The following is a 17,789-nucleotide window of genomic DNA, read 5'->3' as shown; positions in this document are numbered from 1 at the left end:
TGATCAACCAAATTCATGTCCAGTGCAGTTTGATGACCCTCCGGTTTCCCAACCATGAAACGGGTTGGAAGAAGTGTCGGGGGGGGGGGGGGTGGAGCACTGACTCTTGCAGTCAATATTATAAGAACCCCCGACACTTCATCTTTGTAAGCGTCTTTTTTTGGGCTCGGCTGCCGTTCAATCAATAACTGCGCAAAGTACATAAAGATCCCTCTGAAGAAGATGTCTCTCCATCTCGGTCTCCAGTTGACTCAGGTACATCGTGAGATTGCACAGCCCCCCTTACTATCCCAACAGAAACACTGTCGTAAACCAAATAAGTGTGCCTATGACAGACTTGGTAAAAGATCCATTGCCTACTGACAACGGGCTAATTGTTTCGCGAGATGGCAGTCCCACGAATAAGCAAAGATCTGCACTGTGGATCAATGGGGGGCCGGATTCTTTAACAAAAGAAATCTTGCCGATGGTAAAACCTGGAAAGCAATTCCCATGTTTGGGTCCACAAGATGGTCTGTCACCTCGAACTTTGCAGAGGTCCTGACAGAAACAGTGCATAAACCATGAGTATACCACAAAATCCCCACAAGAGGCCATCTCCCGCCCTGTCACTCTTCATGACAAAGCAAGCTTTTCGTCATAACGATTTTCAGCCGGGGAATTTATCAGATGCTGATTTGTTGGAGGGTGCGGAATTTTGCGGAAAGCAACTAAAAGAGCATCTGAACAATCAAAATGACAACACTCTGAACCGCAAAACTGTAACCCCGTACAATTTTGCTGCTTTTGCGAAGTCTACTCGACTCCAGGCCGCTATGACGAAAAGTGTGAGACATCCTGCTGTAACGCAACAACTTATACTCACTGAAGAGCAGCGGATAACGAAGGATCCAATCCCTGGTTCAAAAACGGGTGTCGGTTGATCGTATCCACAACTCAAGGCCCATGCAGTACATCAAATGAGCCTCGACGTAGGGGAAACTGTGAGCCCCCCAAAGATGGCACATGCACCATAGGTCAGGCAGTGAATGCGCTGTTGGGGTCGGACTCTTTAAGTGCCTTTCCACCACTCGTGATGGACGCTGTAGGAATATTTGTCTCATTGGACCCAGACACACTCCACCTAAATCAGGCCGGGCGAGTAAAGAGCTCCAAGGCATTGCCACCAGATCCAATCTGCTTAACCAACAAGAGACATGTGGACGTTCTTAGCGCAAGGGACCCGCATAATAGCCTGGATCAAATGGATCTAAATGAAAACACAAATGAGCAACGACCCAGTTCAACCAAATTGAATGCATCAACAAAAAGAGAAAAGCCGGACCTCTTTGCCATGATTTCAAGCATGACTATTGCCCTTGCGCCGTTCATGAAACTTTATGAACACCTAAATGACTCCTTAAAAGACCATACAACATTACTTGCGATGATGCTCACCAAACTCGTCTTTTTAGAGGGCTTTATTATAGCCAAAGTGCATCATGCTGAACAAATCCCCCCGTCGAGTGAATCCCCAAATGGAAAACACCTGAAAGAGCCTACTAGGGGGGAAACCTCCTAGAAATTCACTCAGACTTTAAATGCCTCGCAGTTGGTGGACCTAACAGGCGACCAAACTGGCCAAGTACACGAATGTCGCAAACCATCAGCAAGGATAGTGTCATTAGTGTCCGTGGAGAAAAGAAGCGAGCCCTGCATAAGTCGGGGTGAAGTGGCGGACAAAATCCAGGCCTTGGAGGAGGATTGCCACGCCTCATTAAACCCGGCTTACACAATTTTTTGTCAGAAAAGGGGGAACTTTAATGGGGGTCCTGAGCAGAAGGGCAAACTGAGAGGCTCTGACGAAGTAAGAACATCAACACTACCACCCTCAAAAGAGCAATCGATAAAGAGGGTAGCCCCAAAACCAGCCCCAAGACGAACTGGTCAGAGAACAAACAGCCACCTGGGTGCTTTGAGTTTTAGAGCTCCATCTACTGCTGGGAAGACGCCTCCACCACGTGAACCAGTGACGAGGGGGACTAGCCCGACTCACAAATACTAATGGAACTCTCAACATACTCGATGGATGAGGAAGACAGTAACACACCAGTTGTAAGCGTGTCAGTGTTAGTACCCTCGACCCTATCCAAAGAGAGTGCTCTTCGGCAAAGCCCTCAGGCGCAAACTCTGGCGTCACCCCCTTTTCTAACAATGTCAGAAAAAAGGAGAAGGTTGGCCATGGCCCAAAATTTGGAAGGGGACATTGGCCCCAAGAACCTTCCAAAGTCAAAACATGGACGGGACCCAGGCAGCATGAAAATTGCATCTTACCAACCAGAGGGACAGAGTAGGCACCTAGCGACCACGGTGAATGCTCAGAGAGGCCCCGTGGGGGGGTAAAACGAATCAAGATCCCCACGTCATCGCTCGTCCGACTTTAAAATGAGGTCGGGTACTGGTTCATCGAGACGTACGGAGGGTAGATCAAATGTCAGCAAACAAAGCACCAGTCGATTACCAGAGTGGAGAAAACTAAATTCGAAAGATCGTTCCCTCCAACTCAAGAGAATCCTAGACAGAGAGGACAACCTGATTCTGAATCGTAGAACGGCGATGGACTTACTATACTGTAACCTTAACTTGAGGCAATTAACATCGGAAGACTTGAAAATCTTTGAGTTCGGGGACGATCTTTGCACAGACTTGATCTATTGTCACATCGCCCACCAGTGGTGAAAAATATGCTACTGGAAGAGGCAGAAAACCTACTAATGTTGGGTTTTGATCTAACAGCTATCAGAGGCCCGAAGAGGGAAGAGGAACAAACATTAGCTCAAACCTTACCAAAGCATAAACTGAGTACTACAGTTATGAAAGACAGTGAAACTCCCATAAGAACACAGCGGCCAAACGCCATCAATTCTTACCTGGACCCTTTACAGAATGGAAGAGTGCCAGTTGGCCTGGGACCCAAACACAGTGAAAATACCAAACTGGAACCTCTGCAGTACCACGTAAGCAACCCAACAACAGTTTCATCAACTACAGTAGTAAGAAACAAAATTCCGGATTGGTCATGGTTATCAAGAGCATTAACCTTCCAAGACAATCTGTAGCCACCCACTCGTACCAAATACATACCAACTTTGGCACCAGAGAGAGGTCTAGCTACCTCAAGGTCAACTTGTTTGAAAATTGCCTCCTGGAACACAAGAGGTTTCACACACCTTACCAAACTCAGTGATGTCAAACTTGGGGATTTCAACCTGCTCTGTTTACAAGAGACATGGTTGAGGGAGACTCCCATAATGGACGGCTTTGAAATGTTGCTGAGCCCTGCTTCTAAAGGAAATCAGGGACACCCATCTGCCGGTCTTATTTCTTAGAGAAAAAAGGAAATATAAACACTGCCTGTACTCCATAAGACTATTAACTTACCAGAACAACTCGGAAGCCATGCTTAAAGTACTTGTAACCAAAGAACCCAGGGATTTTTGGTCTTTGATAAAAAATCGTTTGGCCCATAAGTGAAGACGGCCAAACAAAACACTTCAAAAAGATATACGCCGCCGGTACAGAAACCATCTCTACTGACCTATATGTCAAAGACCTAGAGCCTTTGGCCTATGACAGTGACATCAGCAACATCCAAAGACATATTTTAAAGTTAAATGGCTCTCGAGCCCCTGGTCCAGATGGCCTGACAAACTTTATGCTGAAAGATCATGCTGATGAGTGGGCTAGTTTCATTCATGTTCTGTTGTCTCAGATTGCCCTATGTCCTCAAATACTGAGTTAATGGAGGAGGGCTATAGATCTCCTTTTTTGAAGATTGGGACAATGGCTGAACCCTAAGAACTATCGACATATCGCCCTCCTCGACGTGATTGGAAAACTGTATGGCACGATACCTTTGGACCATTTCCACAAATGGAGCATACAAAAAGGCTGCAACGACCCACTGCTAACGGGTCATTGGGACAGGAGTAAATATATTATTACTGAGTATATTGAAGGCCCGAGTCCAAGCCGGAAAACCTAAGATCTTCATGGCCTTTGTGGACTTGGTCCAAGCTTTCGATTAGATAGAGCGCCATAAATTGTGGGCTAAACTAGAGGCAAAAAACTGCCCAGAGGCCTTACTAGGTCCCATAAAGGCCATGCATCAGAACACAACCTTAAGAGTTATCCAATTAAATTGTTACTTCGAAAGGAGTTAAACAGGGGTGTCCAATGGTTCCGGCCCTGTTTAATTTTTTTTTTGGCGGCCATGGACCAGACAGAAACATCAACCAGAATCTTTCCACCAGTGGTAGGGGTTGGTAAACTGTTGCGCCTATTGTACGCAGACGATGTGGTCCTAATCAACCACACACCATTGGGACTACAACGCCAACTGGACTCACTGTGCTGTTACATTAAAGCAAATAGCTTAGAAATAAACAAAGAGAAAACTAAAATCTTGAGTTTTGGAACTTCTAACAAAGGGAGAAACAGCTACTCATGGTTCCTAGAGTGTAAGCTCATTGACCAAGTATCTTTGTTTAAGTATTTGGGTGTATGGCTCACCGACACTAAAACAAAGGCCCCCATGGTGGTACATCTAAAAAAAACAAAAGCCAAAGATCTGTCTAGCCAGGCTAGTGCAGTGAACTAGAAATTCTGCCGTTTTTCATGAATGCCGGTAATACGGTTTTATAAATCCAAGGTGGTGCCTGCTTTAACCTATGGAGCAGAGGGAAGGCCTGACATCCCGGTCTGTGTATGCCTCAACGGGAAGGCCTCTTCTGGAAGAAAGTGCTGGGAATTCCTCCATTCACGCGGATCCAAATAGTGCGGCGGGAGCTGGGTCTTACATCCCTGAAACAGACAGTGGAATGGAACAGCATGGCCCTCTACAGAAAAGGCCTTATGCTTCCCAGACCAGAAATCCTGGAAATAATCAACAAGGAAGTCATCACATCTGAGAATCCCATGTTGAACAACTGGAGACTGAAAATAACTGTGCGATTGGAGGAGGTTGGGGGTTCTATCAACTTGCTGAAAAAGAACCCTACTTGGACATGATTTGATCTCCACACTGGAGGTAGCGGCCAGCTACCAATTAACCGTCCATCTTCCCGAGGAACCACGAAAACTGGACTCTGTATGTAACTATTTAAAACAGTTTCCTAACAGAAACGATAGAGATCCATTTTTGAATCTTCTACCCACAAATGAAATACGGACGATCCATGGTATAGTGGATGGGAACAAATGTCGTTATTGCAATGACCCCATGGCGGTGGAAACACAAACACTGAAGCATTTGATCATATTTTGCCCAGCCCTAGTTGAGACGCTTATAGCTCATTTTGGTCCCTGCTGTCTGACTATCGAATACTCAATCCAGAGCTATGGTGGAGAACGTTGATCGAGGGACGTAGGACGTGTTACGTGATCGCTTTTGTAAAATTCATAGCTAACTTGTTTTAAAAGGATAAATTGGGCAAAATTTATATTTCAATTTCTAATTTTAAAAAAGGTCAAGAAGTTGAAGTTGTACATTGTTGTTGCTATACTGTTTTGCTAAACAATTGTAACATTTAAAAAAATTAAATAACTGTCAACCTCCCACAACTGCACACTTCCATAATCTGTCTTTTGCTCTCCCCTCAACCTGATCCGACTCTCTAATATGCCTTGCATTGCTCTCCACTCCTCCTACATTATAATGTGTTCACCACCTCCCCAAACTAACCTTCTTTTATTCATTCATTTGCTCTAACCTAATCCTGGCTTATAGCTCACTGCCAGCCTCCCCAATCATACCTTCTCTGCCCTCTTGCTTACCTCAGTCGCTTCTACCCCCATATTCCTTCCCTGTCTGCACTCTCCTTTTCCACTTTAGAGATTTCAAGCAGTCAGTTGTAGGCTATACAAGTTGCCAATCCAACATGTGGGTCCTTCCTTCTCCAACTTCCTTATTCGCTCACTCCTACTCCCCATCATTCACTCTTTCCACTGCTGTCTCTATCGCAGTCCTTCAAAGAAACCTAATAGTTGAATTGTTATTCATCCAAAATAACATAACTTATATTCACTGCATGCTTGACTCAAAAGGTCCTGGCTCGCCCGCTGATCATATCTGTCGCATTACGGGTTCTATGTCATTTCATCGACACCAGTTTTTACGATGGGTGTTTTTACGCGGAGGTTTTTCCGAAAAATGCATTGAACAAATGTTTGGATTACTTTTGGGGGCCCCCCCCCCCCCAAGCTCTCCCGCCTCTACCTACTTTTTGTTATTGCTGACCCCCTCTCACCCTTTTATATGGCCTTTCCTACCCCCAAATAAAACATTCTAAACGTTTTTTCGGCAAAAACACCCGTCATAAAAACGGGTGTTGATGAAAGGACGCCATACCGTTTTATGGTATGTTTTTGGTGTGAATTTTTAAAAGCAGGGCTAACCACAGATGGCACAATCATGGAACTTTGCATCAAGAATACATATTTTCATAATTTGTTAGAATAATAATGTCTAACAATTAGGGAAAGGATCTTTCTGTCAGTCACTAATGAGCACTGGTTGAACTCTAGCAATCAGAACATATTTTGCATCCAATACACCTGGGACATCATCATGGAAGTGGCAATAATGATACCACCAGTGGTAAAGACCTCCTGTGGTAGATTACCCCTAATTCTTAAAGGGCCAAATACCACTTGAGTGGGAAAACCTCTCCGTCGGTTTACTGCTGGATTACCTCAAATTTACCACTCGTGGAAACATTACTGCTGGTGGCAAAACAATGCCATGAACAATGCCCATCACAGAAAACTATGAGGTCTAAATGGTGGTAAATACCACTGAAAAGATCAGCCCTGAGCTGGTCTTAGATAAGTCGTAACAGTTCACAAATACTGCAATGCATGTTGAGTGCCATGTGTTGTCACATAACATGCAGTTTACCATTGGAAACTGGCCCTCCATGGTACCTACCGCAGCCTCAGAATCGAATTTTTGTTTTTACTGGTGTCATTTTCACTTTGAATTATGTCCGGCTGTGCATTTCTACTGCTGGTGGAATTTATAGAGTTGCCTCCAGTGGCATTTCACTGGCAGTATTTACCATGAGCTGTAATCAAGGGGAAATTCACACTGCTCGGTATGCACAGAAATACTAAATTGAGGCCAGCCTAACAGCAGTGGAGCAGTAAAGTGGGGTGGAGCGATATGTTACCACAGCGGCTGTGTTTGTGGAGCGTAGTCCCTGTGTCTTATACATTTGGAGAGTTGGTCGTTGTGGTTCCTGGTTCGATAGACGGGTCAGGAACAGCTCGTATGCCTGGTTATCCCTTCCCTCCTGAACCTGTTGAATTATCTCAATGCAGGCGCTACGATAAGGGACTCCTGAACTACCGAGACCACTTGCCTGTCACACAGGTCGTCGTTGGAGACACCAATCGCACCAGCTCCGAGGCCTGGTTTTCGGTGGGACCCTTGCGATGCTACGGAGACAGTGAGTAGCACTCAGATTTTGCCGGGTATGAATTAATGTGACTATGAGGCAGGTGGGGGGGAGATCACATCACTATCTGGTGCATTGAGTGCCCCCTCTTAATGAAAGGAAAGAGACATTTTGCCCCGGGGTGGAATGAAGGAAGGATGTGAAGGGGGCACCCCCTCCGTTTGAGACCTGGACCATCGCCTACAAAAGAGCATTCCATTCACATCTTAAAAGCAGTCACCCCCGGAGCAGCATCAAACTGTTTGCAAATTGTTTTGCGCTGGGTAAGTCATTTTTTAATTTTCTGTGCCCTACTACTGATGTAGAGTGAACCATATGCCAGTAGTACCCCTGGGTAAAAGTGGTTCGAGGAAAGCACGAATCACACCAATGTTGATGAGTTTGAACAGGTCGAACTTTATGTTCAGTCTTCAAGTGAATGGGTTTTGAGTGAATTTGACCTCACATCTTTATGAGGGCAGATGTCTCAAACTGCTGTTCACTCTGTGCCGTGACTCTGGTGAGGGGGCAGGCCGAGCTTGTGTAGTTTAGGTAAGTGTATGGAAGGGAAACTATTTATAATTGGTGTAAATTGGCATGATAATTGCAGTAGGATAAAGATGAATTTATGATTGAAATGGGTGTAAGAAAGGAAAAATAACAAACAGTCGCCTTTTATTTTTTTCGGACACAGGAGAGGAGAAACCACATGCACAGATGAGTGACTTCCGTGGGCCCATGTGAGGAGTATCCAAATTATGAACATTGACTTGAGAATATTTTGTCAAACCAAACTGGAAGGTTTTGAATAAATCATAACCGCAGGCTCAGCTCTGGGCAAACCTCCAGACCATCGTTCTTCAGCCTGCCAAGCCATTACAGAAGGGGAAAGACCATATGCAAATCAGGCTTCTTCCCGCCCTAAAAGTGGTAGTCCAGCCCGAACCGCTTGGCCACATCCCTTGTGCACGAGACCACACGCATCCCCAGACATGTTCTCAAACTCATTGGTCATCTAAAGCCATTTTAGGAGGTGGGGTGCCAACGATGCTACCCGGCTGGGGTGCAATCTGGTTTAAGACCGGCCCTGCATGCCCCTTCCTGACCACAAGTGCCGCAGGATCATGTGACGGGTGGAGGAGACTTTGGGAGCTGGTAGGACTAATGCAATTTCTAAGGCTTTACCCCAGAGGAGAGCTACTACTAATACTGTCATTTTGGATGTTTTGCCACAGGGTAGAATTTCGTTTCCAATTTTACATGCTCTCCTGAAGTGCATAGAATAAGGCTTCACCCCAAATCATAACTACAACTGCAGTTTTTTTTAGACTTGGCCACAGTTTTGAACTACGCCTGTAATTTGTAAGGCTTAGTTGCAGGGATGGACTACTCACACCTGTTAATCTCTTATCACAGATTCCAGCCTTTGCAAAAAGTCCCCCACTACCAAATTGAGCAAACAGCGGAAGATGATCCCTCTGTTCTTTAGTGGATTTCAAATTCCGTAAGATTAGCCCAAGCACCCCCTGCAACTAGAATATAATCAATGAGCGATGAGCCCATATGGCCCTTATATGTTGTTTTAGCTGGCTGATCTTTGGAAAAACGCCCATTACAGGCTCTCAGGTATAGGCTATACAGGAGGCAGGTGGTTTCCACTGCAACGCGATGTAGTCTTGCTGGTGCCGGCACAATTGCATCCGGGATGTCCCAGGCAAGATCCTGGTCTTCCCATAGATTATTCAGCAGCCCCACTGGTTCGATCTGGAGGTTGAAGTCTCCGGCTACTATAGTCATACCTCCCCTATTGCTCATCCTTGAGGTTGACTCAAAACACTGCCTTAGGGAGTGAAGGGTCTCCAGGCCAGTTTTAAGGGAGGGCCTGTTGTAGATTTTAAATAGATCTGGTAATACCTTATCCCCGGGCAAAAAGAAACAGTGCTTCTCCCTGAACGATGGGTTTGACGTTTCCCCAATATTAAAGTAAAACGCAAACAGCACAAGTACAACATCCATGATAAATTCAGTGAATTATAGAAGTCATACAATTGGTATTCTGGCACTTATTTCATTCTAAACAAGCGACAATGACAGCAGAAGCCCTGCAAACTCACAAGAAGAGGAAAAAAGGGAAACCAAATAGATAAAGTGGTACTTGAAAAATATCCCGAACTACAAAAACTCCCAAAAATATTACAAAATGCCTCCAAACACCTCCATACCCTTCTCTGCATTTCTTCCAACCAATGTGCGAGTTCACCCTATAAAATCACCTCTCCACAGCCTGGCAAAGAAAAAAAAGTAGACTTGGCTTCTGCTGGGTTATTGCAAAGCTCCTTTTGGAAATTTGAGTCTTGTGATTGGCTACTCAAACTCCATTCCTGTGATTCGTAGCCCACGATTAGAGACTCAAATCACCACAAGACTTGAACTATGACTCACGGGTTGAACATTTCTTTGAGCGCTCTGAAAACCTGGAGGACTCCCGCCGACTGGTAAACTCCCCCAAAAAGATCTGGGAGACCAGCAGGCCAGTTTGTGTACTGTTTGAAGATGCCTGACCACTAGTAAATATCAGTCCCATTGCTTAACCACTAGTACCACTAGGGCATATCAGTCACTTGGTGAGAGCTCTAATCTTTTCTCATCAAGTGACTGATATGCCCCCAATATGCACACTTCACCCAATGTTGAGAGACTGAGGGGTCTGATCTAGCCCCTTCATAAAACAGTAGAATGTGTTATTTAAGATGTGACCTAGTAGGGAAGATATCCTCTTGAAAAATGTGTTACCCCATTGGAAAAAGGCCATAGTGTACTATAAATGACTGTGTACATTGAAAAATATGGAAACGTCTCCTGCGCACCATTGTTGTGGTCAATAAAGCACATGGTCTTTTTGTCATCAGGCATGTGACTGCCCTTCCTAAAATCTCCTTTGAAGGGGGGGGAGTACAAAGGAGAGGATAAAGACAGTGGTGTGCTAACAGCAAATGACACATGCATCTGGAGGTGCTCTGCTCCCATCATAAGATGTGCAACCGATACGCAGTGACACGTATATCTCTTTGCCTTGCAGGAAATAACTGGAACACGGTCTCATTCAACAAGGGAGCCAGCCTTCTGTTCCCGACCTTCAAACCCGGCACGAGCCTGGACATCACGTTCTACTTCAAAACCACGTCCTCTTCCGGGGTCTTCTTGGAAAACACAGCCTACAGGGAATGGGATTACATGCGCAGAAACTACATCCGGGTAGAGCTCAACAGTAAGTTCCTTTGCTTCTGATATGCAGTGGGATTTCTTTAGGGTGATGCGTGGTAAATCCCATAGAGAGAACATTGGCATGTATGTTCTCTGTAAACCATCCATCAAATATAGTACAGTCAATGACACAAGATCTCTTCAAATGCTCTGAAAGGTGCATATGGATGCAAACATGCAGTTCTACTCGTGGTTAGAGTTGACACATTGAGATCACACTTTTTCTCCAAAACACACTGCTGGATACCTGTTTAAAATTTAAAAAATATTTATTCAATTTGAGTTATTTAGCATGTACAAAAAACCAGCAGCGTACATTCCAGCTACATACATATTATGGTAGCCCACAGTGCAGTTAGGAGGGTATCATACAACCAGGCTAGTACATCATGTTCCTCTACTCCTAAAATATTCGATAGGAGGTCCTCCCCATGGCCAGGAAGCATCTCAATTAATATCTCGGCATATCCACCTTTGAGGTAGACATCATGCCGGCAGTGACTTGTTGTCCCCCACTTCGTACACACCTACCCCCACCTCAGGGTGGCATCAGGTCCGATGTTACCTGAAGCATGTCTCATATTTCATTCCATACCCCATGGCGAGACCCCTCACCCTCAGGCCTCACTACCTGATCATCCAGGAGTCAAAAAGGGAACTCCTGGTTGACTTCCAAGCCATTGCGATGGATAGCTTCACAAGAATCAACCACATAAGTAGCGTGTTCCTCCTCCCTCTCTTGCCAGGGAGCAATGCCAATACTGAATGCTGAACCGTGGCTCTTACCCATACCTTCGTGAGGTCATATATTGATATATGATATGATATAAGTCATTTATAACGTGCCTGTACATAAGTGCTTCTAGGCGCGACAAGACAAGGGAGGGATGATAAACGATCCTACTAGGCCTTGTGTCATTCAGTTCGTGCAAGTGCGAGAACAAGAAGTGGAAGGGGAAAGGGAGTGGGGAAGTGCAAGGGAGAGGGGCACAGAGGGGAAAACAGAGCAGCAATGCTCTGAGTAAGTGGAGCCAGGGCAGCGCGGCTTTGGGTAGTGCAAGAAGAACAAGGGACTGTGGGGATACAGTTACAGCCCCTAAGTGCATGGTAGGCCCTGAGGCAGTGCAGGAGTGACTGATAAAGGAAGAGCCTGGTACCCAGTGAGACTGAGGGTAGCCAAGCAACCAGTCAGCACAGCAGACGGGTAGGTCAGGTGGGGGATAGAGAGAGAGAAAGCAGAGGAGAAGAGGAATGTTTTGAGCTGCTTCTGGAACATCAGGTGGTCCGGCTAAAGTTTGAGAGGGGCAGGGAGTCCATTCCAGAGGGAGACACCTGCAGAGGAGAGAGATCTAACCCCCACTTTCTGCCTGGCGAAGCATCTACCCCTTAGCGAGTTGGAGGTAGCTGAGCAAAGGGCTCGAGAAGGAAGGTATTTTGGAAGAATGTTGGATGTAGTGCGGGTCCACCCCCACAAAGCCTTGTGGACAATGCAAAGGGTCTTGAACTTGATCCTTGAAGCCACTGGGAGCCAGTGGAGAGATTTCAGGGCTGTAAAGATACAGTCCCTGGCCTTGAGGCCAAGGATAAGTCTTGCAGTCCTGTTCTGGATTAGTTGCAGAGGACAGAGAGTAGAGAAAAGCAGATTGAGAAAGAGGTTGTTGCAGTAGTCCAGCCTAGAGAGAACCAGGGCTCTGGAGATAGTGAGCTTCTAGGGGAAAGTGAGAAAGGGAAGAGTCCCTTTGAGGAGGTGCAACTGGTCATGGGACTTCTTGGTGACGTCCGGGATGTGAGGAGAGAAAGGGAGAGTGGAGTCGACGATGACACCAAGGTTTTTTGCATTGCAGGAAGGCGAAGGAAGAGGGCCCAAAGCAGGCGGCCAGAGTGAGTGAGGGAAAGCAGGGACAGGGGTCCCAATGAGAAGGATCTCCGTCTTACTGGCATTAAGGCAGAGCTCATTGGAGGTGCACCAATCCTGAATCGCGGACGGTCAGGAATGAGCAAGAGGGCAGAGGAGACTGAGGGGAGCTTGAAGGAAAGCGGAGTATCATCCGCATAACACAGAAAGTTAAAGGAGAAGGTAGAGAGCAGGTGGGCCAAAGGGGCCAAGTAGAGGTTGAAAAGAAGGGTGAGAGGATAGAGCCATGGGGAAGCCACAGGTAGAGAGAGAGATGGCAGAGAGAAAGGGGCCAAGTTGGACCTGTGAGGGTGGTCCAGGAGGCAGGAGGTCAGCCACTCCAGGGCCTGATCTGTGATGCCCAGGTTCTCATGGAGTCGATTGATCAGGATGGCGCGGTTGACCATATAGAAATCAGAGGAAAGATCAAGGAGGATGAGGATAGAAGGAATGCTAAAATCAAGGTTGGAGAGCAGATCTTCACAGGTGTTTAGGAGAGCAGTTTCCGTGCCTCTGGCAGCTCTGAAGTCAGACTGATGTTCATGGAGACAACCAACAGATTCAGTGTGGAGGGTAAGCTGGGAGATGGCCAGCTTTTCCAAGAGTTTGCCCAGGAAAGGGGTGATGGAGATTGGGTGATAGTTTGCCAGGCAGGTAGGATCAGCAGATGGCTTCTTGAGGAGGGGGTGCACAAAGGAGTGCTTAAGGGTAGAGGGGAAAGTTCCAGGGGTGAAAGAGTGATTGCAGGAATTAGCCAAGGCTGGAGCAAGGGTGTCAATATGGTCCTTGATGGTTCTGGAGGAGCAGGGGAGTACCTGTTTGGACAACACTTTCATAGATCAGACTGGTCTAGAAACATTGTCAGGTGTTGTCAGAGAGAAAGAGGAGAAAGGAGGAGGAGAGGAAGAGATCGCCAAAGGGGGTTCGAGAGAGGAAGAGGAGATATAGGACAGGATGTCCTGAGTTTTACCGGAGAAGTGAGAGGCCTGGGAGGGAATAGGAGAGGTAAAGACTGCAACAGGATTGGCCAGTTCCTTGCAGATTTTAAAGATTTTGGCTGTGTTATTAGAGGCCACAGAGACGTGGGCTTGAATATCTTCTCTCTTCTTGGATAGGACAGAGAGTCAGTATTGCCATTGGAGCAGGCGGCAGGCCAGTTTGTCAGAGGATGCACCAAAACCTTCCACTTCCTCTCAGCCACCCTGCACTTGCGTATCAGGACCGCAAGTTCGCAATCATACCAAGAATTGCACTTGGAGGTAGGCTTCAGCCGGATTCTCATGACAGGGGCAAGGATGTCCAGGGTATTGGAAATAGAAAGATGCAGATTTGAAAGGGCAGTGTCAGAGTGTGAGTCAGCCGCAGGAGTAGGAGGAGCAGAGAAAGTAGAGGCAAAGGCATCCACTGACTCACTCTTCTTGGGCTGAATGACCGAGAAGGTAGGTCGCAGTGCTGGGGGTGGGCTTTGCCTGGGGGATAGAGAGTTTCAGATGAGAGGAGAGTAGAAAGTGATCAGTCCAAGAGAGAGGAGTGGTGAGAGGGTTAGAAAGGGTGATGTCTGAGGTGATGAAAACATCCAACGTATGTCCGGCAGAGTGTCAGGCTAGACGGCAGAATGGAAAGTGAGGGAGTGTTGCAGAGGTTGTGGAAAAGCCCAGATGAGGCATTAAAAGCACCCAGGTGGATGTTGAGATCTCTGAGGAGAAGTTGAAAAGTAGAGGCAAGTAGAGAAGAGAAGAGGTCGGCCCATTCAGAGAGGAAGAGGGTGACCTGGCCAGGTGGCCTGTAGATGGTGGCCACAGCTAGAGAGAGGCCAGGAGAGATAGAGAGCCTGCAAACCAGGCATTAAAACGAGGAGTAGGCCTGCATAGAGATGTCAGAGGCCGGCACCCACTCTGGAAAGATCAGGGCTACTCCACCTCCAGGACAGTTGGTTCTGGGTTCAGAGAGGATTTGTGTAGCCTACAGGGAGGAGAGTATCAAAACCTGTGACAGAACTGGCCGTAAACCATGTCTCGGTGAGATCAAGGACATCTAGATCAAGTTCTTCTAGGCAGCGCCAGAAGTCAGAGGAGTGTTTGACAGCAGAACGAGTATTCGGAGTAGCGACATGGAGCAGGTTGCCACATTTGAAAGACTGAGGGGTACAGGCTGGAGGTACACCCTCGGAGGTGGTAAAGGGGCCCCAGGGTGAGCAGAGGAGGAAGATGAGGGTGCCAGCGAGGTGGCGGAAGGAGAAGCAGGAGAAGGGAGGAAGTTGATAAGAAGCAGGAAACGCCTATCAAAAAGGAGGAGATTGGGCTGAGGGCCCTGAACCAAGATGGTGCCCGTTCAGACATTGTTGATGGCCTTGGAGGAGTGGAAGGGGGCCAAGAGGACCTCCTAACTAGTGCCACCTGTTAAGCGACTTCAATTCAGCAATCCCACTAAGTCAGTGCCTCGTCTGGAACGCCCAAGGGAAGCCCTTATTTATATATTTTTATGACAAGTTATACTCTGGATGATAAACCCTTATATAACGCCCCTTTCTTTGAATTCCCCTGACCTCACTGAGCCAAGAAGTAGGTTTGTTTTGCAATTTAAAAGATTTATTGAATAATTAAACAATATATATACATATCACCCTTTTATAATAAATTAATATTTGATATCACACTTAGACATATGACAGTGAGTGATCAACAATGGATGATGTTATACTAGCACACTGGTTTAATTACTTAGAAGTAGTTGAGAGGATAAGGTAGCTGAGAATGCTTTATATGGTACAAGGAAATGCATGGTGGAAAAGAAGCAACACAGGAATAAACTTGATATGATTTCAGCAAGACATAATATAATCACTTTTCCCCTTTTGGCAATTCACCCCCCCTCTATGCAATGTAAGGAGGTGGAAGTAACACACACAGTCTTCAGGAATACAATCACAGTATAATACGAATTCAGTTCCCCCCTAGCAAGCTTAGAGAAACAGGGATGATTTTAAACACAGGCAAAGTACTTTAAAGGTGGTATGCAAAGAAGGGAAAAATATGCTAAAAATTATTTTATTTCCCTCTAGAGGTACAGGGTGAGTGAGAAATACTTTAAATCAGTTCAGGCCAGCCCTATCAATGATTCAGGGAAGCAAAAGACAAATGTTTTTACACGTGGCTGGAATGAAGCAAAATGTCAAATCGTGGCAATTTAGTCGCGTGCGTCGAGCACAATTGCGAAGGAACTATAAGGAGTAGCAAGTTGGTTTAGAGCTTGTTGGAAAGCTTAGAATCTCAGCTTTACAATACAAGTTAAATCTATCACAAACGGTTCAAGAGATACGGACGATTTTGTGAAGGTAGATTCTCAAAATAAAAGTAAAGCTCAAAATGACAGATGACAGTTTTGCAGCTTTGAATCAACAGGAGGGACACGATTTCTATGATGCAGTTCTCAATACGTTAAAATAGTTTGAATTAGATGATTTTAAACTAAGAGATTGGTTTTGCACAGTTCTGGCTGAGTACTCACACTATATTTTGGACAGGAATGCGACTTCATCACAGATCGGGTCAGGATTGGCTGCGGTTCTCTCACCACTGGGCACTGGTTCTGCGCACAGCGATCTGGGTCAGCTCTCAGCACTGCACAGCAATCTGGTCTCTCTGGATCTCTGGTCTCTCTGGAGATTGATGGATTTGAAGTCTGGAGTCTCCTGGCAAAGCGTCCCGCAAGAAAGTGGAAAGTGAATGTCCCTGTCTGGCTTCCAGTGGCTCTTTTTATGTCTTTTGAAAATGGGTGTGGATGCTAACTTTCTTTGCCCAACCCACTCACGATTTGATAGGTCAAGGATTTCTCTTTGACCTGATTTGAGAAGGGAGCAGTGAGTCAGAGTGAGTCATCTTTATGGCATACAGAAAGAACACTCCCCTTTGCTTTTACCTTAGAAAATCATTTTCATAACTAAACACATTTCCCAGATACACAAGTGGTTGACATTACATGTACAGATTGCAGATGACTTAAGGTACATTCTTGTTCAACTCTGATCTTCCTAAGAGCTTGCATTAAAAAATGACAACTTATTTTCGTTTTTAGTTGGTTTACCAATATCGGACGTTTACCAAAAATGGCACAAATGTACACCGCCTTTCTACACATATTCCAGTAAATTTCCATGTCTCTAGCTTAAACCCAGTGTCTGCAACATGAATAAATTGTGGGGTTCAGTCCCAGAGCATCGTACGGAATTGAGTTTAGACTCAAATTGGAGGTACATTTTCCATTTTAAGGATCTCCAAATTGTACATTCCTGTCATCTGGTTACAATTAGTTATCAGTGTTTTTATAAAACATATATTTGCCTTCAATTCACAAAAAGTGTCTGGCCCGCCCCTAGGAACTGGATGAGTCAGGGATCACATGTCTCTTCTTCCAGGCAGAGCTCTGTTTACAGTCCACACCCAAAATTAACATACCCCATTCAATTGAAAGGGTCTATTGTCTCTCTCCTCCAGGCTGAAGGGGAAACCCCCTCCCTCCCAATCAACAGGGCCATGTGATATCCTGCCTCCTGATGTGGGTCTCTGGGGTGTTAAGAGTTCTCAGGAAAGGCAACCCCTTTGAACTTTTAATTGAATCAGACTGCCTCCTGGGAACAAACCTTTGAAGTCCCAGCTAGCTCAGGATGCTGTTTAGCTTCTGCAATACAGGTCCCCAGTCAGAGTTTAGACCGCTAGCGCCGGTTTGTGGAAAATGCCGGTACTGCACCTATTTTTGGGATCTGTCTTGAATTAATACATTTCCAAAAGAAAGGATTTTACTTGATAGTATATGATCCTTGCTTGACATGGCATTGATGTGGATCTGTAGTAGAGTAAAGTAAAACACTCAACCATAGTTGGATTTTTGTTTGGTGGTTCCGGGCCCATGATCTTAGCAATCTTTGACATTAATAAAAACGGGTTTTGAACAGAACCATCTTTCTTTGCACTGGTGGGTGGCAGGTCAGGGGACCATTTTGCTGTGCGCAAAACTGCACGGTTCTCCAGGATTCTGGCGCAAATGTGGGCTTTTCCGCTCTCTTGGATTTCCTAACCCACAGCACCAAGTGTTGCAGCATAATAGTCCAAACGTGGGTCAGGACACCCAACACACCATTAATGGGAGAGGAGGAGAAA

At 45.9% G+C, this 17,789-nt stretch overlaps 1 protein-coding gene across 1 annotated transcript in view; it reads left to right on the top strand.

Moving 5' to 3' along the window:
* CNTNAP1 (contactin associated protein 1) overlaps window positions 1-17,789 on the top strand; it is a 419,356-nt gene that overhangs the window by 313,451 nt on the left and 88,116 nt on the right. Inside the window, exons 15-16 of the mRNA XM_069634419.1 lie at window positions 7,360-7,487; window positions 10,555-10,743. Of these exons, the coding sequence (XP_069490520.1) occupies window positions 7,360-7,487; window positions 10,555-10,743 (317 nt within the window). The remainder of the gene's footprint in view (window positions 1-7,359; window positions 7,488-10,554; window positions 10,744-17,789) is intronic.

Source organism: Ambystoma mexicanum, chromosome 13, assembly GCF_040938575.1.
Source record: "Ambystoma mexicanum isolate Mex_15411 chromosome 13, UKY_AmexF1_1, whole genome shotgun sequence".
Taxonomy (NCBI): Eukaryota; Metazoa; Chordata; class Amphibia; order Caudata; family Ambystomatidae; genus Ambystoma; species Ambystoma mexicanum.
The sequence above is the reverse complement of the archived record's forward strand: the minus strand, read 5'-3'. Positions and strand labels throughout refer to the sequence as shown.